Here is a 21,119-nt window from a genome sequence, read left to right as displayed (position 1 = left end):
CCATTTTATTTAAAATTAGGAAATTGTCTTCCTCCCCGCCCGTAAAACGTTCAGCATAAAGAATCGTTCAATGAAATTTGTACACAACACTGCATTAGCGTGTTTAAAGGTTAGCCGCGTTCTCTTTGTGCTTATTGCTCCTAGCTATCAGTAATTATTGGGCCTTACTGTGACCTAGGAGCAACAAACACAAGGATAACGCAGCTAGCTTTTAAACACGCTAACGCAGTGTTGTGTACAAATTTCATTGGACGAGCCTTTACGCTGAACGTTTTACGGGTTGGAGGGAAGACAATTTACCAGTTTCCCCCTTCCGACGGCAGCAGGGGCTAAAGCGTCTAACCAATGAAAAATGTACGCAAGAAAATGCACGACTTTGGGCGGGTTGCGTTTTCCTTGTGTGAGGTGCTGTGTTTGTTGCTCCTAGCTGTGACACTTTGTAATAGAATGATCGACTTCGGCACCCACCTGCAAGCGGTGAATAGTTGAGGTTTGGTAGCGACGTCGGCGAAGTTTTTATTTTGAGCGACGGACTGGAGGGTGTTGAGACACTGTTGCAGGCTGTCCACGGAGCACATGGGTCCCCGGACGCCGTTCATTGAGCCGAAGCTGATTTCCGAAGCCCGCTGGTGAGGTTCGTTCGGGGCCTGGTTGATTCCCCATCCGAAAGCTGACAGGAAAAACGACCTCGAGTTCAATTAATATCGTTCAAATAGTCAGAAAAAGAATCATAGATTCATGTATTGGCAACGGGGGAGAAATCATAGATTGAATGTGGATAATGCGAGGGATCGGACAATTTCAATCTCAAACTGATTTCGAAAAAGCGACACTGTTTCGAAATTGGCTTTTCTTTTTTAATTTCGAGTCGTCACTTTACCACTGATTTTCAATAAGGAATCTGGATTTTCACGGATAAATCTGGATTTTCAATAAGGAATCTGGATTTTCACGGATAAATCTGGATTTTCAATAAGGAATCTGGATTTTCACGGATAAATCTGGATTTTCAATAAGGAATCTGGATTTTCACGGATAAATCTGGATTTTCAATAAGGAATCTGGATTTTCAATAAGGAATCTGGATTTTCAATAAGGAATCTGGATTTTCACGGATAAATCTGGATTTTCAATAAGGAATCTGAATTTTCACGGAGAAATCTGGATTTTCAATAAGGAATCTGGATTTTCACGGATAAATCTGTATTTTCAATAAGGAATCTGGAATTTCACGGATAAATCTGTATTCCAACGGAGAATCCCACTGATAAATCTGGATTTTCCCGAAGAAATCTGGATTTCCACGGATAAATCGGTATTTTCACGGATAAATCTGGGTTTTCAAGATTAAATCTGAATTTTCAATAAGGAATCTGGATTTCAACGAATAAATCTGAATTTCCACGAATAAATCTGAATTTCCACGCATAAATCTGGATTTTCACGGTTAAATCTGGGTTTTCACTAATATATCTGACTTTTCATTGATAAATCTGGATATTCAAGAAGATATCTGGATTTTCACGTATATTTCTAGATTTTAAATTTGATTTGATGATTTATAAAATTATATTTTCCATAGAACGTACGGGCTTTTGACGAATGTCCGACCCCCCAGGTTACAGGTAACCCAGCCACATGATTTAAAGGTATTAAAAGTCACTCGATGACTTGGGCCTAAGGTGGTACCAAGGGTATTAGCCTAGCTGATTAAAAATATGTAGGTCAGAAGGTCTATTGCATTATTAGAGACGATATACACAGTTACGTCAAAATATAAAAAAGCGCGTCAAGTATATGTATAGTAGAACGTGTAGTATATTTAAGTTTCCGTACTGTAGGGCAACTTTACTAACTACATACTGATATTATTATTATTATTATTATTATCATAATAACGTAGGCAACAATTGAACTATGCATGTTTTGGTGTAATTCTGTAACAAATATTTTGAACGACCTTATAAAAACGTTCATGGTTTTAGATTGGCACCTTTTATTATTTTAAATATTTTGTTTTGTACAAAATATATTAATTTGTATAAAACCTTTTTTATAAATTTAATAATACACTTTTCGTCGTTTGTATACTATAATACTAGCTGGGCTCAATAGTTTTATCGCAGATTCAAACTAAATCCTACCATTAAGACCTTTCCCCCGAGTTCTTCAGATTCCTCTATTCTCAAAAATTTGCAATCTAAATGCGGGTTGCAAAGCGGTTCAAAATAGAGCGGTTTTTATTTGAAAGTTTCCAGACGTTTGGTTTTAAAAATGGATGAGCAGTTGACAGTGTTGAAATGTCAAACGTCACGAGAAAATATTGAGTAAGTGCCTCGCCTGCTGTTTCAATCTCTTTCAATTTAGATCCGGATGTACAAACGCCCAGGGAAAAAACCAGGTTTTATTTCTTATTTGAATATTTTTGGTAAGTCGGTATTTATTTTGACTCTTTTCAGAAATACATAATATATCTTTTACGAGATGAGTATCCGTCTCCCTATAACGACAATTTAATTCAAATTTTTTACACACAATTCCTAAGGGGTTGGTGAGTACTATTTTCACTTGGTACGTAGTCGCCGCCGTTGCCGCCGCCGCCGTTCAGGGCATAACTCTCGACAGGTTTGTTGTAAAATGGTAAATGATACAGCAATGGATAGCCAGTATCAAACCCTTGGTAGCCCAATTATTCTTTATAAATCGGAGCCCAAGAAGTTTGTCATTTACCTAGTACGTTTTGTCGATTTTCGTTTAGAAATTTTAATTTCTTGCCAATTCAAGTGCCATCTATCTCCAAATAATTGATATTCGACCTTTGTAAAAAAGAAATTGCGTGCCTTGTGTTACGGCTTCTAGCTATAGACACAAATTTCACTCTCTCCTGATGTTCTGACTCGCCCCCTCCACGAACTGCGTCCATTGTCTTCTACGCCTTGTAGATACTTTTGGCGTGCTTTTTAGGGCACCGCACGTTTGTTATGACAAAATTGATTAGGATCGTTGTTAACGCACTAGTTTGTTGAGAAAGTGCTGCTTTTGGTAAAAATATCTTTAGGTTGTTATAGTGCGCTTACCAATTTAATGTATACATGATGATTGAAATTTTGTTCCTAATGAACAGGGTGATTGATATAGCGTTGTAATGATTTTTTTTGTGGTAAAGTAACTCTTCAGCTGTTAACAATTAGTGCCCTGGTTATGATAAATGACAGGGCGATTGATTTATTGAATGGTTGATATTTTGGTGAAATTAACACTTAGGTTCTTATAGTGTGCTTATTAATTTAATGTACAGGGTGATTGAAATATTGTTCTTAATTAATGGACAGAGTGATTAATAAAGCATGACCATGGGTTTTTCTTTGAGTTGAAATTACTCTTTGGTTGTCAATGCTTAGTGGGTTAGCTATGTTAAACGACTGGGTGATTGAGATGATATTTTTAATATACAGGGTGGTTGAGAAAACGCACATTTTCGACAGAAACCCTCTTGGGTTATTATAGTACGTTTATTAAGTTAAGATGATTGAAAAATATATTTAATACATCGGGGGGATTGTGAGTACTTAAACAGGGGGTCCTATATGTTAGAAGGATGGGTAGCCCTCCGGCCAGCCCGTGTTTTCAAAACGCCGGCAGCGCCGCCGATATTAAGAGAGCCTCTAAATGTGGGACGTCTTGTTTCTATTCCCTCAAGGACAAATTTTGGCGGTGCTTCCTCCATGTCCTTGACGGAATCTAAAGACGGATTCTCTATCGCGCATGACCCACCGACGGCGCTGCCATTTTTCGTCCCTCGCCTCATATACTTCTAACATATAGGATCCTTGCTTAAACGTCCGTGCAGGGCCGCCTTATCTATAAGGCATACTAGGTAGAGTGCCTAGGGCCTACGGAAATTTTAGGATAAATTGTGGCCTACGATTCCATATAATAGTGCCTATGAAAATCCGAAAAGGCGGTAAATTAGATTTTTGTCTAACTCTTACTGAAGGGTTAAAATGGCCCTGTGTACGTGACATCTTGCTTGCAAAACTAAGTGCAGCAATGATGTTCCGAGCGGTATATTTGTACTTTTTTAATACGTTGTCAAATATTTAGTACGAAATTAGGTTTTGGATTTATTTAATCGTATTTAGTACGTGTTTGGAAAATTTATGATACGAACATACCTTTTGATATTTTTTGGCATATATTTAGTACTTTTTAACTTTTTGGAGTTCGTTGAAAGTTTCATAAATAATACGTGGTCTAATTTCACGACCAAAGCAGCTTGCTTTCTCCGAATTCCGCTGGTATGGTCCTCTATTGAAAGCGACATTCACGCTGTTTTCAAGGAAAATGTAATTTTTTACAGCATTTACAATGCTGAATTCAATCTTTTGACATTTAAAAAAAGGAAGAAAATTTGTTTTTTAAGGTGGTTTTCTTTCGCCTGTCCGAGGACCAAAAGTGTAAACTTTTTACCCTAAAACGTTTTATTCGCCTGTTCTCAGGGTAAGATTTACCCTGTCCCGAATTTTGTTCGCTTGTTCCCGAGCTCTAAGGTTACTTTTTACTCCTCCTCGAAAGGAGGTGTAGAGGGAGTAATCTAGCTGTGTCGTCTGCTTATATAGAAAATTCGTCCGCTTAAATTTCGTTTCACGAAAACATGACGCGTTTTGAACCTCTTCAAATGAGGCAATCTTTTAACAACGAAAATCAAATTGTTAAATGCTATTTAAAAATAAATGAGAAAAATGAGCCACATATTGATGACCAGCATTAGTTTTTCTTAGTAGAAGGTAGTAGAATATGAAAAGTTTTCTTTGCATTTTGATGATCCGGCTTTTAGTTTTACACGTGCTTTTTCTAAAAGATTTGATTATCATTTTACTCCAGATGAAATAGTTTATCGGATAGCAGAATTCGATTTAGATTTAAACTGTCTTCCAGTGGAGTGTCCTGCTACCAATGAAGATGGTAATCCAATAAGATTACACTGTTTCGTGCCCAGGGCCGTAACCAGGGGGGGGGGGGGGTGGTCGGGCCGTGCCCACCCTGGACCGTATGGTTGTATGTACAATTTTTAATTTTTTTTTATTTGTTTCCATTGCGTGCCCACCCTGAAATCAAATCCTGGTTACGGTGCTGTTCGTGCCCTTGGCCGCAAATGAAACTGAGATAATTGGAAAAGATGATTTTGAGGTATTCTTTTACTACAGTTATGTTCGGTAACCAGTCAGTGCTTTCACAGCTTTGAGCTGCTGAATGTTTTATATAGCTTTTAAATACAATGTTAAGATTGGAACCTCTGAAATAAGAAATCCAAAGGTGACTAAGCACTGGCTTTTACTGAAAGTACCTGTTAAATGAAACTTGTAAAACAAAATTGTTCGAAGAAGCCACAAAGCTTTTAATAGCCTTATACCAGGCACATGAACCACAATTCTTAGGGAGGGGAAAATTGAAAAAAAAAAACTCTACGAAGCATTACAGACAATGCTAGTCGATCATGGCCATACATTATCTGTTCTATCAATTGAAAATAAGTAAGTTAACCTTGAATAATGCCTATGAAAAACCTAAATTGTTCTTTATTATAGATGTAAGAGCCTTACTAGAAAGACATCAATAACAAATCAGGGAGGTCAAGAGCTACATGTTCATCCCAAAGGTAGATTTAAAAGGAATTTGTTTATCTATTTGATTTAATACAACTTGCATTGCAAACTTAAGTGAACTCGAGGAACTCTTTATGGACAATCCGAATTTAACCCCAGTGATTTAACGTGGAGCTGTGAGAACGCTCAACTAAGAACAAATAAAAGATATCTTGAAAGAGTTAACTAAAATGTATTAAATGTTGCGGTTAATATTTTAATAAACTTCTGTTCCCTTTTGCAGTTCTTCACAAAACAGGAATGCAGCGGCTCCAAGACAAAGTGGTGCCGTAGCCGTCATGGAGCAGGAAACTCCAGAAGTAAATGGAGTTGAAAATACTCCAAAGAGCAACCAAAGAAGAAAAAGAAAAATCAAAAGAGCGCAGACACAAAGAAAAAATGGCACTCTTTGAGAAATATCTCATGAAATCAATTAGCAATACTTAATATATGATTGAATTGTGATCTATAATATAATTAAAGTTGAATTTTTACAAACCATGTTTTTGTTTGTGATAATGCCAAAGCTAAAAATAGGTCAATTTAAAACTTTTAAATAATGAAATGTTTAGTCAATTGTTTAAAAATTTAAATATGTAACTTTAAGTAAGTGCCATTTACAAAAAAATATCCATTTATACCAATACTTGTGTTTACAAAAAATTTAAAATGGGAAATTTCTTTTTTAGGTTTCCAATTGTATTTTCAACAATAACACGGGTTTTGCTGCTTCTTTTGTTGAAATTATTTTGGATGGCTGTCAAATGTCCATTATCTTTGATGGAATTAGAAAAAAGCTTTCCAACGGATAGGCACTATTGCCTAATATATATCCACCTAAAGATTTTAGTGACTTTAGTAGAGTAATTGCAATTAAAAAGGTTGTGGAAACCTTACCAGCACAAATTTCAGGTAATTTAAGATAAATGAATGAATTTTTATAAACCCTAGCAAAATAGATCTAATATTATTTTATTATGATCACATACAATCTGAAACTGTAAATGAGTGTAAATTATTTAATAATTTTCTTTAATTTACGATACCTACTTGTAGAGAGTAATCTTTTTTCTTGTTGAAATAAATTTCAGGCTTTTCCTTAGGAGCATTAATTACTACTTGGCTTCCATCTACACAACCCAAAACACAGCACCGTAACCAGGATTTTCAGGGTGGGCACGCAATGGAAACAAAAAAAAAAATTGTACATACAACCATACGGTCCAGGGTGGGCAACATTTTCGTTTGCCATGGCAAATCGAAAAACGTCTCCTTTTACGAAATTTCATATCACATGTAGGTCTACATTACGCCCGACTTTGAACAAAATCGGCCATAAACACCTCGGGTACTCTCCTTATAAGTATCAAAATGTTGACTGATTAATGTGATTTAATATATATATATATATATATATATATATATATAGTAAGTAAGTATTTTTGCCTCGCCCTATTAAAACCGTATAAAAGCATTTAAATCTAAATTTAATGATAGTTAAAAGCCTACGTATTTCTAGAGCAGCAGCTACGCTATTTCCAACGGTGCGCGTTTCACCCGGGAAGAACTTAATTGTAACGGCGCAACAGGTAAGTTGGCCATGGTGCGATCAACCCTTTATGGTTATTTGCAGGTTGCACGAAAAAGTTACGTTACATCTATCCTGTAGAGTCTTGGTTCCACAGTCCTCTGGGAACGGTGAAACATTTGTTAATGATTTGGAAAAAACTAAAAGACGACTGGAGACGTACAAAATGTTCTTAAGAAAAAATATAACTAAAAAAAAAGAAAAAAAAGTTTAATTATTGCAAATGCTCATGTCAAAATACTGAGATTTTATAAGTTTGTATTTCGCGCCAAAAATGTATACCATACGTTAGTTTTTCTTTTCTTTTTATCTCGGCAGTACCCTCACCCCAAGGTTCGTAGAGAATGTACACTGCCCTCACCCGGTGGTGAGCCGCCCCGATCGAAAGAGGTTGTACATTTTGAGATGTAACTAATAAAATCTTGAAGTTCATACTGCAAGGTGGCGTGGCGTAGTGGTTAGCAGTTTCGCCTCGCAGCAAGAGGAGCCGGGTTAGATCCAAACTTGTGGCACTGGGTGAAAACTCGGAACTACTCCTTCCGCGTCGAGTTTGCACTGGTTAAAGGGGTTTTTCCCCGAGCTCTTCGGTTTCTCCTTCCATTAAAACTTGTCGAGGTTAACGGTAATAGTTAGTGTGGCATGAAAGGTTGTCCCACAAACTAATTCTAATTTTAACCCGGCCACCTGAATTAATGGCTTTAATAGTCGCTTGGTGCCTTGGGTACTAGCCTAGCAAGGTGTGTGTTTCGTTTCTATAGCCTTGATGGAAATTTCCGTAACTTCTATATTTGAAAGTAGATCTAATAAGCAAATTTCAATATTTCTCAATATTCCGGTTTTAACGCGACGAACGACGCCGGATTAGCCTTCGAGATCCTAGTGCATAAATGTATGATTTCCTGACTGAATATTTCAATGGAAATGTATAATTTATTTAGAGTGTTCTCGTCTCCTTCGGATAATTATCTAGGCGCAAAAGCATCTTCAACATCCGCATTAAAAGAAAACACGGTACAAAAAAACCATTTTCATTTTAAAAGTATCGCGAACTGAAGAAAAAAGAAAAGTACGGGATTACAGATAAGCTTTTAAGCTCCTTACGTTTCGTTATCATTGTTACATTAGGTTTTTTTTTGCCCGCGGCGCCCAATTAGCCTCCTTCCGCGAATAGCATCCAAATCCTAAGAAGTCTTATTTTCCTTCCGATATTGCGAAAGACTGTACTTATCAAGCGGGACCAACTCCGGGCCACGGAACGATTACATCTAGAGCCGACCTTTTAAATGGCAAAAGAATAACCCTCGTAATCCCCCCTTTAGGTTGGCTTTTGTTAACATACATTATCCCGGCTCTAATAAAAATAACCCGAAGGATATTACTTAGGGAGAAATACGGGCCTTCTATAGGGAGGCATTTCTTCAGCCTTACGCGTTCGCCTATAAAAGACTTTAGGCTTAGGAAATGACCGTAAAGAGCCAGATACGCTACTTCTTATTCTTAGACGTATACGTAGCGAGCCTTAGCGTCCCTATTATACGTGGCGTTATCATTACCAAGGGGTTTTTCCTTCCGTTTGATTCGGTTTGGAGATTTCTGCAAACAGTATTGAAATGAATGGTACCGTTAGGAGTCATTTTATTTTGGAATTTCACGACATATTCCTACTTTTACAGAAAGGGAATAATATGGATATTGTTAACGTATCTTATTTCTTTCAAACAACATAACGACTTTTTAATACGGTATTTCAATTTTGCTCTTACATCGAATCGTAATCAAACCAGACAGAACGCGAAATTAACGTGTGTTAAAAGCATTACCAGGAAATGCACTTGTAATATCTGATGGTGGTGATAATGATGATTATCGTAGAAATGCTCGCAACGTGGTTAGTTGACTCGGCTCCTAGTCGACATTAAGCCTTGTCTCGAATAGAAGTTCATTTATCTTACGCCCTAACCATCTAAATAAGTTATTTTAAGTGGAAAGAGATCAGTTTCCCGAAGAACGTGACAAATTATCCAAGATCTTCAGGGTGAGAAATAATCGGGGTTTCTTTAATTCATTTGCTGGTAATTCTATTTCCCGAGTGAGTGCCCTTCATTTTCTTTCTTCTAAGCGACGCACAATGGGGTATTTTTGCGATCTGGCCGGACAAAAGTCGATTTCGAAAATTAGCGCGGGGATAGAAACAATGGTTACTATTTAAAACTTTTTATTTAATAATGAGACACGATACTTCATGACTGGTTAAAATTTTTATTTTAAACTATTTAAAATAAAAACATTTACGAGCGGACAAGCTTTCGAACCGTAGTTCCTCGTGTCTCATTATTAAATAAAAAGTTTTAAATATAAAAATAACCATGACTAAAAGTATTAAAATTAATAATTAATGGTTACTACTTATACCAAGAATCCATTTTGGTACCATAAGAATATGGGAGGACCGCGATTCAATACCCGTCCTCGCAAACTTTGTAGCGAAAGTTCGTCTGCTTCGATATTTCGAGTAACTCACTCCTGCCATCTATGATAAACCCGCGCTACTACACGACCTTGACATATTATTTTTAGAGTAATTGAAAATGGAGCTGACCAATAAAAGAACTACGCGTAGAAATGTTAAAAAGAAAACGAACTCAAAATCCATTATTGAAGCAAATACTATTTATTAGAGAAAAACTACCTTCGGAATTATTATTTAATAACAAACTAGTATTAAGATCTTTCAACCCATTGTCGTTAATAAAATTATTTACACTAATTTCCGCCAAGGAAGATAATAAATCCGATTTAAACCGATTTGGGCAGATATTTGCTTTTTCCGCCATTTTAATTAATTTAAAAAAAAATAAAACGCCAGATTCTAACGCCTGCGTGCGCTGTGTACGTGGTGTGAAAATTGCAGACGAACTTTCGTTACAAAGTTTGCGAGGACGATACCAGAGGCTAAAGCTATGCTCCCATATTCTTATGGTACCTAAATGGATTCTGGCTTATACTGAAGTTCGTGCCATTCTGAACTTGCTCGTCAAATGGAGAGCGGGTACAGTTTTTCACGACCTTGACACTTCGTTATTTGTTCGTATAATTTGAAGTGTAAGCTATGGATATTACTCAGGCAGGTAAGTTGGTGTACTATTCATAGGTTTTTGATATGATAAGTGAATTTTTTTTTAAAAGCGCGCGAACGTTTTAAATAAGTTATTTTAACTGTTTTTATTCATTATTTTTCTCGAAATCTGGGTCGATTAGTTGTACTTCCAAGTACTTCCCGGGATATATTTTAAGTTGGTTAGCAAGCTTAGGTCTTATTCTTCAAGACCCATTTAAAATTGGTTGCTACTTTTTGCTATTCTTGAAGATACACTTATCTGAAATAAACCGATTACTCTTAAGTTTCGATCCTGTCCTAACCGGAATGAGGCATGTAAACCTAGAATTTTTTTTTATTCCAAAACATACTTTTTATCGTTTATAATACTAGAAATTAACCTAAGAACATTTTTTAAATCGAATAAAATTAAAAAATAACTTTGTCCGCCCAGACTGAATTTGAAGAAACGCACAACCTCATACATTCGACGTAAGCCCCGCCCGTTACTTGAGCAGCTTTCGGAGCCTGGTCAAATGGATCCTTACACATACCAAGTGGATACGTATTTATAATGTCCTACCCAAGGGCTTAAATAAGGATTCTTTAGAACTGCCCCAAAAAAATAAACCCCCAAAATATAATTTCAATGAGCTATAAAAGCAGTTGGAATTCAGAATTTGTAGCAGACGAATATTTTAACAAAATGATGAGAGAAGACAGAGCTTGTAAATAAGTAACTTAGTTCAGCAAAATTGGCTGCGTTTGTCGATATGTACCGGAAAGGTAATCAGCTATTTTAAATTTTACATACTTTTTTGCGATAAATTCGCGATAAATAGCACTGCCCAAATCCGATTTTAGCACTGTCCAGAACTGCCTACTACTTTAGGCCCTGCTCGAGTGCTCCTGCCAATAGGTGTTTTCATAAAATCCCCATCAAAGAACTGCCTAGGAGGTGGTATACTCTAGGAAGGGACATGTAACTGTCTGTAGTCTTTGTTTTTTTATTTTTCGGGAAACATGTTTGCAGGCTTGTTGACGTTCATACATGCGACTCAAACGACGGATTTAGATCTGGAACATACTGAACTGAACACCCATCAAAATCTGAGGGGACAATTTTTGTCGGGGGGGGGGGGGACAACTTAGCCGGATTTTATGAAAACACCTATAGCTATTGCTTTGTTTCTTTGAAGAATTCAATCCGCGACAAGCTCATGATATTTATTTTTTACTTATGATGGCAAAAGTCTCCTTTGAAATTGGTATCGTCTTCGATGTACAATTTGATCAAATGAGCTCTAAACCTTTTGGTCCTACTGAGGTTCGTGACCTTAGAGTAATTACTGATAAACGATTGTCAAATTTTTCGCATACTCAAACCATCAGCAAGCAGATTAACTCAGTCACGGGGCTACACACGCTAAAACTTTTACTTTCGTTCAACTACCCTTACGCGAACCATTTACTTAGAGATGCACCGATATGGGTACAGCCATAAGCCTATCAACCCTAAGTTTGAATCGAAAGGCAGTGTTGGTTCAAGCTAACGACTGGCGGAAAAGAGAAACGTAACGCGTCTCGCAATGCATGATGCCAGCTGCTTTAGTAAGAGAGAGGTGCGTAGAGAGAGAAAGGGGGAAGGAAGAAGCTTCAATTTATATCTACCAGGTGCCGATACTATCGTCTGATTTATTCTTTTTCACCCGTCCAGTGGTGGTACAAATGGCGCTATGCGCGTTTCAAACTTAGGGTTGATAGGCTTATGGTACAGCCGATATATCGGCGGTAATATCGGCCGATATTAACAAAGCTAGCTATCATAACAGAAGTGTATATGATAAAATCATTGTAAAAGACGGTTCGGTGCACAGTGCACTGTCATATATACCATTTTATTCTAATTTTTCATTTAAAAAAGTTTGCAAGAGCATATGCGAATATGTTTCTTTTCATTTTACGTGATACATATTTTCTATCACAAATCGAATATCGTAGTTTTTTATTTGTTTACCCTCGTAACCCCCTGTCTAAAAAAAGGTATGATCTAGTTTTTGAAGCCTGGCGTACGTGGCGCGGACAATCAAATAAAATACTATCATTAGTTAGTTAATCGAGAATTTTCTAATTTTTAAATGTTTTTATTAAAAATATTTTTCTAATACCGGTATCGGCCAATATCGGCTTCGCTTAAGCCGGTATTGCCCGATACCGATATCAGAAAAAAAGGCCGATATATCGGTGCATCCCTACATTTACTGTTCTCTACTTCTACCTATCTTGCTTATGTTTTTCGCTTGCAGGTTCCCGTTGATTTTCCCAAAAATGTTTTGCAAGAACCAATACTATTTCATCGGGAAAATATGCTTTATCAAATAATAATATTAATAATCAGCTAGGCTAATACACAAGGCACGACCTTAAGCCTAAGGTTTTGAGCAACGATTTAAGCCATTAATTCAAAGGGATGGGCTACAACGCGTAGGAAGGTGGTGGCCAACCCTTCATGCCACGCCAGCCAACAGCTCCCTACACTTACTTATAATAATCAGCTAGGCTAATACCCAAGGCACCAACTTAGGCTTAAGTAATAAAGTGACTTTTAAAGCCATTAATTCAGCTGGCTGGGTTACAATGCGTAGGAGGGTGGTGGCCGAGCCCTTCATGCTACGCGAGCCAACAGCTCCCTACACGAACTATTATCCGTTAATCTCTACAAGTTTTTATGGAAGGGGAAACCGAAGAGCTTGGGGGAAAACCCCTTTAACCAGTGGGGAAAGAACTTGAAATCGCAACGGTGTAGGAGCTGTTCCGAGTTCTCAACCAGTGCCAAAAGCTAGGATTGAATCCGGCTGCGAGGCGAATGTCCTAAACACTCCGCCACCCCACTTATAACATAGTAATTTTACATTTTACGTTTTTAAACAAGGTACATTATGTACTGTACTCAGTACATTGTACAAAGTGATGCGATTTGTGGCCAACGGAATCCACGTCCAGACGAGTCTTGTAAATACGGACTATTTTCTAACTGGTCATCTAGGAGCAACAAACACAAGAAGAACGCAGCTAGCCTTTATACACGCTAACGCAGTGACATGTTGTTTGAAACTCTTAAATATTAAACAGGATATCCACTTAATGTTTAGGAAATTTCACAATTAATTAACAGTCCCCTAGTTTTTCAATTAATAAACTGGTCCGAGCAATGAATAAACAGGATTTGGTCCGTCAGACCTGCGCAATTTACAAGAGTGGTCGAGACTGCGAAAGAACATATTTCATTTGGATGGCCTAGACGCAAGTTTCCTATAAGTACAAATGGCCTGGACGGATATTTCATTTATAAGAGATATATTATAAAATTCCACTTCTAGCAAATATCGACTTTGCTTCGGTGGTGTAGTCTCCTATTTTATTTGACAGGTGAAAAAACCGTAAGTGTTTTACAGAATTAAGCCTTGGTCTGAACAAATTATTGCCAACGCAACGAAATAAATTGTTCGCAATTTTATATCCGATACTAAGACAATTAATTAAACCGCTTGATAAAAAATCCATTCGTCATAAGCGCTTTACATATCGAGTAATTAACGATTGAAATGCTTTACCACCCGAAAGCAATCAATTCGTGGTTCTGTATGCCTCAACTTCCAAGCTTGGACTAATTAACACAGGGACTTTTCGGCTTCCCTAAAACGTAAACCACACTTAGGGTCATCCCTCTACGGGCTAAAAAATGCGTTACTCACTCTGCGCCTAGGAGCCACAAACACAGCACGGTCAGCACCCCACGCTAGGAGAACGCAACCCGTCAAAAGTCATGAATTTTCTTGCGTACAATTTTCATTGGTTAGACGCTTTAATCTGCTGCCGTCGGAAGCGAAAAATTCCGAAATTGTCTTCCCGTTAAACGTTCAGCGTAAAGGCTCGTCCAATAAAATTTGAACACAACGCCGCGTTAGCGGGTTTAAAGGCTAGCTGCGTTCTCCTTGTGTTTGTTGCTCCTATAGCTCTGCGCAAGCGCGAAAGTATCACACGGAGCGATCATGTTAGGTAGCGTCCTCGGTTGGCTTTATTATACAATATTCTACTTTTTGCGTCTTTCATAGCTAATATCTTTAATAGCTATGAGGTGGTGTATATTACGTTCAAGATTCGAAATTTCAAGCATGGCCGTTGCTTGTGATCCCTTCGCACTTGCGCAGTGGCTGTTACGCCTATTTCCATCGATAGAGGAATAAGAACTGGGCAAATTCAGTGGAAGCGAAACGTCCCTCGCGTTTGAAAAACTCGGAAAAATAGGACTTCCATTCCGCGCTTGTTCGCGGATTATCGCAAGCTTTCCGTAAAATTTTGCGGAAAATATTTTTCCGCAAACGGCGCGGAAAACCAGGCTTTTAAGTCGGAAAAGTTTCCGGTAAATTACCGTGGCCTTTTTCGGAAACCTCTCCGTATTTTTTCGAAAAAAAAAAAGGTTTTCATTCGCAAATTTTATTTAATTTCACGGCATTTTCGCCTCATTTGGTCGAATCCAAAATTAAAACTAAACATCCTGACAAGTCTAGAATAAAAATCCCTAAAACGTAATATATCTTTAAATTTTTAATTTTTCCGATTTGCGGAAAATTTTCTACATTTAATTGACTATTATAATCAATCTCTTTGTTTCTGAGATTATTTTATTATCGAATTTTAGTATTAAACGTCTTTCCCTCGTATTTGTCGGCATCACAATAACCTGTCAGTAATTTGACCAATGAAGAGAGTGTACATTTGGCGTGACGAGGTTTATCTTCCGAAACTTACAATTACGCAATCTCTCCGCGACAGACAATCATTAACGGAAATTTGCCAATGTCATCCTTATGACATAAATATTTAGTAAGCGCAGGAAATTAATACAAATCAATTAATTCAATCAAACAATACCACTGCGCGTGTTTTCTTAACGATGAGCGTGAGAAAAATCAGACCACTCGCTGCCCGCTGGTGCTGGGTGATCTGATTTTTCTCAGACCCTATGTTAAGAAAATACTCGCAGTTGTATTCTTTTATTACAGCGTAAGTAACGTAATAGCAATAAGTGTCAAAAGTCAAAAACTCAACCAGAGATTCCAACAGTAGACCGAAGGTATGAAATTTCACAAAATTGAGACGTTGCACTACCCATTCGATTTGCCATGACAACCAAAAATATTTTTGACCATTTAAAACAAAATAAGATATTTTCCTTATTTTACCCAAAAATGGTTACAAATTTACCCCAAAATTTTTCCAATTAACCCAAACTTGAAGAAATTTACCTAAATGTGGTCCTTTCGTGATTTTCAAATTAAAAGAAATTCATTAAATTTTCAAAACTTACCCAAAAAGATGAATTTTACCTATTTTGGGTTTTAAATGGAGAGGTCAAAAACATTTTCGGTTGCCATGGGAAATCTAAAGCCCATTGCAACTTTTCCCTTTGGGAATTTTCATACTACCATAAGGTCTACCTAACCTTCAACAAAATCAGTGATAACCACCTCGGGTAGTCTCCTTGTGAGTACATCTTTTATAAACGATCTAGATAATTTTTTGGAGAGTGACACGCAAAGTGATGTCGGCTAAAAGCCTTAGACACCAACTCGATCTAGATAATAAAACAGATAATTAATTAATATTTTGTCGTCTATTAAAAATCAATTATAAAGAAATTTGCTATTTTAACTCACCGTTTATTCGGTTCTAAACAATAACAATCACGATGCACTAAATATAGTGGATTTTTTGAAAGTGTGTGTTTTTTAGCGTGACACGGTGACAGGATAAAAAGTCTCAACGGAATCAACGCAAACTTAAAACGGTATAAGACCGTTAAGCTTCACTGAACGTAGCCTATAGCACTACAACACGTGATTGCAATGATGTCCACTAGAGACAGTCTCCTATTGGCTGCTGCTATCCGACTCGCTAGTCAGCCCCTTCGCTGACAAAAATCATGTCAGATGGCGCTTTCACATTACCTGATTTTACGCCTGACAAAAATCGCACGGCTTGTCAATCGACTAAAGTTGGATAGTGTGAATGGGCCTTTAGATGACGTCAGTTTTAGGGAACCAATGAGATTCTGGCCCGATTTGATTGACCTTTAAAGGGAGGAACACACTGACAGACCGTGGATTGACAGAAACTACAAAATATCGACCATCTGACTGCTCGTCCGAATGAAATGGAACTTAAGAACCGTGGACTGTACAAAATGGCGGCCGCGAAACAAAGTTTATTACTTGAGATGAAAACTAACTAAATTTTTTGTTACTTATTCATCTTTATCTTATCTTACACGTGGCAGTCCTGGCCCCTAGTTTCATGGGTCACTGCTTTTTGGCGATACATATGTATTTGAACCTTAAAAAGGCATGACCGAAACGAAAATAATTTTTGATAAGTCGAAAAAAATTCTCGGCACGTAGCCGGACGAATGAAAAACTTCGCTTCTAACTGAAATGGAGAAGTGAAAAATATGGCGTTCCGAAATGCCTTTTTATCATACAAGGATTGGACTAGCGCCGCTGACATCTGGAGGGGAAAAAAGGGATAAAAAAATTACAAATTACATTTTTTTGGCAATTACCCATCGGAGACAAGCTCGCGTTAACCGCCTAGAATTTATATACGACCACGCTAGGCCCGTTCCAAGCGCGCGTATGAATTTTTGGCCTAGAAATTGTATATATATATATATACGCGACGACGAGCGGAATATTTGTATGTTTTGAAGAGCGGCGGCAGATGGCGCTAGTCGGACGTGATCGGCGCACCAAAAAGCGATTTCGCTTTTTATCCGGACCAGTGACAGATGAGTTTCATATCTTCATCTTCTTTTATTGGAGACTACGTGATGGGGCGCGTTTACAACTTTCTCCAACAATCGCTTCGAAGGGGAAACGCGCGGTGTCCCGATGTTGCCGGAAAGATCTCGTCCAAATCGAAGGAGTGGGACTGCTCCTGAGTCACTTCTTCACCTCGACGGCGACGTCTGCCACTGTTTTTAAATCGCCGCTTTATACTTTAGAACCGTTCCTTTCGAGATCCGATACCAGAAATCGCCGCTGTATTGATTAAGCAATCCGAAAAAGACTGCCTTTTTTATTACGACGACACGGAAACGCTACGTCAAAAGTAATCACGGATTCCCCCCTGACGACTTTCTTTACAAAAAACCCTCCAGTCCAATCAAATTTCTACCAAATGTTTACGTCAAAGCAGGATTATAGTCTGAACCAAAAGGAAAAAATAAAATGCGCGGTGTCCGTCGATTGGTCTCAACGCTAAATGTCGCGTTTCTGTTACGATCCTCGATTGAAGATAGCTATTTGCTTGCCTAAGCTGTCCGGAACTACACTACTACGATCCCCAGCTAAAAATGTTGCTCAAATTTGTGGGTAAACAACTCGGAGACAAGCCAAAAATACTCGCGTGTAACGTAGTCACTCATAAGTATTCCCTGTTTAACATTTCCACAGACAGAAACTCAATGAGATCTGGGTTCACACGGAACATAAATTGAAAAGGTTACCATGGAAACGAAATCTCATGATCGTGAGGCACGTGCTAAACTGTAGATTTGCTAAAGCCATAAACACGCCTCGATCACTAACTTCAGTTTTCATTTTTACAAAGTTGAGGAATCTTTCTCGTGGCGGACTTGGAAGTGACGTAATTTACGCCACCAAATAGCAAATGGCGGATCTACTGTGTCTGACCTATAGTGTATTGGTTGAGATTTCCAAATTCTGTGACAAAATAACTGGCGTATATTTCCAACAAGGCAGTTAACGTTACATTTTATTTTCGTAAATTATAAAAAAACGTATCTTCTATTGAGCAAAAATAATTTAAAATATGAAAATTTACACACCTTTATTATGTTTATCAACATATATTGTAGTCGTTTATTCCCATTCGACCGAAATCCCATTCAACCGAAAGAGTTTTAAAATGTAGCCCAATTGGCGGGGTGATTTGGTATTTTATTTATAAGGTATGTACTATCGAAGATCCATGTTGAGGTTAGGTTAGGTTAGGTTAAGTTTACTATTTCAGTTTTGGTTCAGTTACTTTTCTTGACTAGGTGAAGATAAAAATATAATTCATGCTCATTCCAAAAGCCAATTTATATAGCAGCGTTCGGTCGAATGGGACACATAAAAGCGTTCGGTCGAATGGGACACATAAAAACCGCACGTTTCGGCGGAATTCAGTCGAATGGGACACCTCAAAAACCGCCTTCGGTCGAATGGGATTTCGGTCGAATGGGACTAAAGCATTGTAGTGGATGAAATATTTTGTTAAAGAATTTCAAGAACGTTTCTTGAGAAATCACTGGATCTTCTCGTCAGGTGAAGAAATTAAAATATTTGGTGCTCTTGCAAAGATAGGGAGCGATACTTTAGATAGATAGATTGAAGCCGTAACTTGCTTTAAAGGAAATAACTTTAAGGTGTGATTATGTTGTTATCAGTACCCCTACGCGGTTTCGTATAATGCTGAATTTTCCGCCTACCCCTACCCACTTCCGAAAACATTTGCTCGATAGTTACCATGGTAACCAACTAATTCAGGGTTGTTCGAAATGCATCTTAAAAACTATTTTGCATTTTACATTTTACATAAATTGCATATTGTTGGTTTGATATGTGGAAAAACATTTTCAAAATGTTTTTACCCTGGTACAATCATCGCAGCTCTTGTAGAGAAAGTTCGTCTGCTATTTACTCCCAAGTAATCATAGATGGCGGTACTAATAGCGTTTTCCATTTGACTGCTCTCGAGCACTCTAGATGGCTCTGATCAACATTTTATGTTCCATTAGCGTGCTCGGATCTGCTCCGATCAAGTTTCGCGTGTTCCATTTCCCACTCTCGAGTCCTCCGAGATCGCCCAAACCGATCTGCCGGTTTCGACAGGTCAACGGATCGAGATTGAGATCGGAGCAAAATTTTGTCCCTTTTAGATTTTTTTTGGCAAAATGACCGAGTAATACGTGAAAATACAAATTACTAGCAGACGAAAAGCAACAAAGCGCGGGAATACGTTCACGGAATGTTCCCTTTGCGGGTTTTACTCTAGTCGATTGGGGCGAGATCTATGACGTCAAAGACAGATTTAAAGCGAATCTTGAGCAATCAAATGAAAAACGCTATCAGTTACTCACTTACTCAGAAAAAGCGAACATTCATACAGTGCCACCGCTTTATTTCCCACGCTGGCTGCGAGAATGTTTTTGAAATCTCTACGTAATTATTATTAATTATTAATTGATAATTAATAATTACTAATAAATAATTAATAATTACTAATAAATAATTAATAATTACGAATAAATAATTAATAATTACGAATAAATAATTAATAATTACTAATAAATAATTAATAATTACTAATAAATAATTAATAATTACTTATAAATAATTAATAATTACTTATAAATAATTAATAATTACTAATAATTAATAAAATTGTGAAATACTAATTAGTTATTAATTATTATTAATTAATTACTAATTACTAATTATTTTTTACAAATTAACTGTGGTAACTAATTAATAATTAGTTACCACAGTTAATTTTAGATGCGACTACTAAAAAGTAAACTGAGTGCATTTGTAAAAACATTTTGTATTAATGTTGATGACGCGCTATTGCGCGAAAAACGCGTCATGAAAGTTGGCCATGATAAGACAATACATCAACCGATGGAGGCCGATTTTTCGGAGGTCACGTGCTTGTAGTGGGTAAACGCTTCGTTACAAAACCGTCAATTCGAAAGCTTTCAGAATTCGAATCTAAGGTACCGTAGGTACGGAGTTCTATATATTATCTTTGCTTTCACAAAGAAAAATCGTGTTTATTCCTAAAAGGTTCTCATCTCAGCCGCGAATATGTGGACCTTCGTGTAACTAGGAAATCTCTAAAGAGTGGACAAAAATGGGTTTTCATATTGCCATGGTAACCGAAAACGGTTTTGACAACTTAAAACCTGAATTTCTCTATGGAAATTAACATGGGAAAATCGAAGATTTTGAATATTTTTCCAATATTGAAGTTTTACCAGTTAATAAGATTTCAGAACATGGGTAAATTTGGGCAAATATACTTAATATGTGTTAATTATGGTAAATACACGTAAAATGGTAAAATAGGAGTAAATTTTGGTAAAATGGATAAATGTAATGAAATTGGGTAAAACAAATTAAAACTAACGAACGACTGAAGAAGAGCCTCGGCTCGAAACGTCTTGTTTAAAATAAAGTTTTATCTTCTAATACCATGCCGTTTTCTCTGAATTAAACATAATTTCTACTAATATTCACCATGGCAAATAATAAGTTTAATATATAAAATTGGGTAAACTTGGATAAATACGGAAAGTAAATTTAGATAAATACGGAAAGTAAATTTAGATAAATAAATAAAAGTAAATTTAGATAAATAAATAAAAGAAAATTTAGATAAATAAATAAAAGTAAATTTCGATAAATATACTTAAATTGGGCAAATATGGGAAAAATACAGGTAAATTAAAATAATTACAAAATTTGCGAGGTACTCGGACCAAATAGATCTTCGAGTAAAAAATTATGGACTTTTCTACCTTTTCGCGTGATTTATCTTCGTTGCATGGCAGTTCATAGGTGGTTCTTTCCTTGTTAGTTCGAGCCAAAATGACAATAACTCTAGTTCATCATCAGCCCACATTTGAGCGGTCAATACGAAGATATGTTCGTAGGTTTAAGAT

General features: G+C 37.0%; 1 protein-coding gene across 1 annotated transcript in view; it reads right to left on the bottom strand.

The window, feature by feature from the left end:
* LOC149925403 (uncharacterized) overlaps positions 1 to 21,119 on the bottom strand; it is a 51,593-nt gene that overhangs the window by 6,502 nt on the left and 23,972 nt on the right. The window contains exon 2 of the mRNA XM_090161010.1: positions 469 to 670. Coding sequence (XP_090017136.1) covers positions 469 to 670 — 202 coding nt within the window. The remainder of the gene's footprint in view (positions 1 to 468; positions 671 to 21,119) is intronic.

The sequence above is a fragment of the Leiobunum rupestre genome, chromosome 10 (assembly GCF_980474605.1).
Source record: "Leiobunum rupestre chromosome 10, qqLeiRupe1.1.hap1, whole genome shotgun sequence".
Lineage (NCBI taxonomy): Eukaryota > Metazoa > Arthropoda > Arachnida > Opiliones > Sclerosomatidae > Leiobunum > Leiobunum rupestre.
Note: the sequence above shows the minus strand (reverse complement) of the source record. Positions and strands in the feature narration are given on the sequence as shown.